The 3,836-nt window shown below is 48.5% G+C and overlaps 1 protein-coding gene across 1 annotated transcript; it reads left to right on the top strand.

The window, feature by feature from the left end:
• Window positions 1-3,170: 3,170 nt before the first annotated feature.
• Window positions 3,171-3,682, top strand: LAESUDRAFT_640448 (uncharacterized protein; the record flags this gene model as incomplete). Its single annotated transcript, XM_040903602.1, has 4 exons — window positions 3,171-3,294; window positions 3,349-3,449; window positions 3,498-3,527; window positions 3,581-3,682. Coding segments are annotated over 4 exons (357 nt in total), but the record flags the coding sequence as incomplete, so codon positions are not given.
• Window positions 3,683-3,836: the final 154 nt, after the last annotated feature.

Below are 3,836 nucleotides of genomic sequence, written 5' to 3'. Positions count from 1 at the left end.
TAAGAGATGCAAAGCTCCTCAAGTGCGCTCCAGGTTGCGTTGCGTTTGCTGACGAGTAATTTTCCTGTCTTGTACGTCACTACAAACAATACTGGCTGTACACAATATCAAAGATGATATAACGTGGTCTATTCCCGCTACGCGTAACCGGCTTTCCTGCGAAACATGCGCGTCGTTGAGGATCAGCTTGCCCTAAACTGATCGATCGAGGTCACGCTAATTCGTTCCCCTCCGTGTCTCCGTTAACCTCCGTGTCTCCGTTAACCCTCCCGACTATCCTGTCATGTCTCGTATCGCTGTGTGTGGTTCCTACGTTGGCATTCCTGCCTCCATTTTGGTAGATGGTTGTCATGAATACTTATGCATATCTTCTGACTTCGCCAATCTGCACAACATTCCGAGGACTGTCTCTGTCTGTTCATCTGTGGCTCACATCTCCAGGTCTGGTCATGTCGTAGTCACTACTTCGGGGAGGCGGGTTTCATTCCACCTTCGACATCTCGGTTAATTATCTACGCCCGTTCGACATAACTCTAGGCCAAGATTGGTTTTGCTGCTGTCGACCTCGTGTTGTTGCTCAAGTTCTTTGTGAGCCTTCAGAGGACATACTGTTGCTGCACTTATGCATGAGGTTAATGTCATCAATCACCGTGTCTCTGGATAACTTCAGCATCTAGGATAGTCATGCGTAATGAGAGCCTTATGATGCACCTTGGGCAATTCCGAGCTTCTACGTCACTATAAATCCCGCCGATATGTGCATTTTCTTGTTTGGTTATTGTGGCTGAGGTGGCGGCTAAGGAGTCCCACCTGTAATATTGAGGTTCCCCCCCTTCAAACTCCCAGAAGCAGATGGGGAAGAACCTGTGGAGGCACGGTCTTCAGGACTCCGAGCATGTCAGTCTGCCTGCATTTTTAATGGAGATCTCACTTACGTGGCTATTCCTTACGCTACGATATAAGATATTTCGCAAGCGTTTAGCCGCTTTGACTCAACTCGTCGCTCGAGGAGTATGACATGCATCAGTTCATTTCTCTTTCAGCAACTCTCGAGTTACTGATGTCTGTCAGGATAACTGAGCTCCCATAATTCACTGTCTTCGATGCTAGATGAATAGCGCACAGTCTACATGCTATAATATTCCTGACTCTTCCGAAGAGTACAGAGAGATTGCAATCTGCCCAGTCGCACAATGCTTTCTTCAAGCCTTACTTCGTACGATTTCCCGCTTCCAACCCCATTGGCGATTGTTACATTGCAGTTCTCTATCAACAGCTTCTAACCCTTGAGAGCTACTCGCGGCTTTGCTATCTGACGGAACTCGAGCAACTGCCTTCTCTCTATGGACCCAGCATCCCTGTACGTTGTCACGCTAGAAGCCTATGCATACAATTCTGCTTTATCATCGGCGCAAAGTGAATCGCGACCCTCATACTCTGATCTGAAAGAGACGATGCTAAGCAGTATCGAGCCAGCGCCCACGCGTTGCTACTCCAAAATTCAATTATCAACCCTGTCAAAGTTCACCTAGAACTTTGTCATATGATGTACGCCACATCCTTTTGCGAGCACATTTGAAATAGGTGGGCGCACTAGCCGAATCGCTTCAACGTATGAGCTAGTATGGGCTGATTGTGCGCTGTCTCTAGTAGCTATGTTCGCATACTGTCAAATTTGCTCGATGAAATGACCAATAAGTCACGCGGGAAAGCGTACCGTATCCAACACCTCCACGCAAGTTCGCGATTCATGTCAAATATTAGGTCGCACCACACAATCAGGCGACATTTCAAGGGGGGATGTCATGACTCCGAATGAGTGGTAGCACCGCTGGCGAGGTCGTTCGGAGGTTCAATCTTCAGCCTGCGTTGTTTATGAGTCTAAATTCGCTCGACTATCCCCAAGCTTCAGCACTCCCGGACCTGTACCAGATGGCGTTAATGGTATACCATATTACCGAGTGCTGCGTGTCACGTCATCCTCGCCGATCATCGCATTATATCCCTTGCAACCGATCCTCTGCATCTTCCGGACAAAAGTGTGCGTACATTTCCGTTCCCTCTGTCATGTGCCCAAGCAACGCATCAGCTTACTTCAAGGATGTTGTGTATAGCTCACGCAAATTGGTAAACGATGTAAACGCCACCCTACCTAAATTTATCGGGTCTCGCGAAGGTGAGTTTAAACTATAGGTGAGAACGCTGAAACATCTTGTTCGAAATGGCATGCTTTACAACCATGCGGCTGCAAGAAGCTGCCACATCCTCCATGCCATTATTATCTGTAGTGAGAGTAGCTGAAAAGAAGGAGAAAACACTAAAGCTACCCCAATTAACGCTATACATGTTCTTCTCTTTCAAGCCATCTCTCCACAGATTACAATATCTCGAGGTCCACGGATTGCAGGACATGAAGTCTTCTTCATCACATGCCAGAGGCGTTAGTCAATGCATCCCTCCGCGGTCTCGAGCGCTTCTCTGCATTTCACATTGCGGGTGATGCTCTCGCCGACAGAATCGTGGACAGCTCCTGCAGTCGTGTCTAGATGGACTTGCAGGCCCCAGGAACACATACAGTGCCTGGTAGCCTTCATACGAAATTTCTCACGAGACACACATGGTTCGGCGCCTTGTGGAGTTGGAACCCTCCAGGACCGATTGGTAACTATTTGACTCCCGCCAATACGGTGCCTCGTCTTCGAGGAGAAGCAATGGCTAGATGTGCTCGTTCCCTCGACCACTGGAGGGGCGGCCAGTGTGTCAGTCCTTGCATCACAAGACATCCCATTCCAACGCGTGAACCACGGGATTGGGAGCCTTTCGTCGAAGGAGGGTTCACGCGTCCTCTGATCTTCTCACAATATCCATAGCGCTGACCTCTGTGCCGGTCACGCCACGTTCTCATGTGTTTCTGGATGTCAAAGACGCGGGGTTTTCCCGAAATGTCCCATACAAGAAGAGCAGCGACCGTGGAAAAGAATGCCGTCTATCCGTATCGTATGTACGCATGCTTACGCTCGTTTTCCGTCATATGGATGCTGTCATGTAACTTTGGTCACTTGTGCAGGAGCGTCGGAGTATCATATCAGACAAATTTGCTTAGGATATAAACCCACACATGCTCGACACAGATCTGACCATCGTCCTTTTATCCACTTCATTTCATGCAAATGTCTGCATACGCTGCAGTGCTTCTTGTTCTTGTCTCTACCATTGGGGTTGCCATCTATCGGCGGATGAGTCGACATTCGCTGAATCGCATCAGGGGGCCGCCTTCCCCAAGTTTACTGTTTGGTCAGCCTTGCCAAGACTCGTGGTTGAAGCGGATTTAACTTCGTGAACGTATAGGCCACAATCTTCTGCTATCTCATCAAGACGACGTGGGCGATTTGGAATCTCAGTGGATTCGTCAGTATGGTTCCGCATGGCGTCTCATGGAATGCTTAGGAGTGAGCGGATTAGTTAATGTTCATTGTGACACTCATCTTTCCATGCAGAAAGATAATCTGTGGCTCGTGGATCCCAAGGTACGCAGCGTCGTCCACTGCTCTTATATTCTAAGTAACAGTTGTGTTGTCAGGCCCTGCATCATATCTTTCACAAATCAGGCCATAAGTATTCAAGGAGGATTGATGCCAGACAAATTGCAAGACAACTTACAGGCGATGGCATACTGTTTGCAAATGGCAGGTGTTTTTCCCAGATGCATCGCCACTGCTTATCGGTACATAACTTGCAGACCACGAACATGCACGGATCAGGAAAATCATGGACCCAGCATTCAGTACAGCGCAGATTCGGTCCTTCCTGCCATTGTTTCGTCGCTCTGCTCAGAA

Source organism: Laetiporus sulphureus (genome assembly GCF_001632365.1).
Source record: "Laetiporus sulphureus 93-53 unplaced genomic scaffold LAESUscaffold_1, whole genome shotgun sequence".
Classification (NCBI taxonomy): Eukaryota; Fungi; Basidiomycota; class Agaricomycetes; order Polyporales; family Laetiporaceae; genus Laetiporus; species Laetiporus sulphureus.
This window is presented reverse-complemented; position numbering and strand designations above follow the sequence as displayed.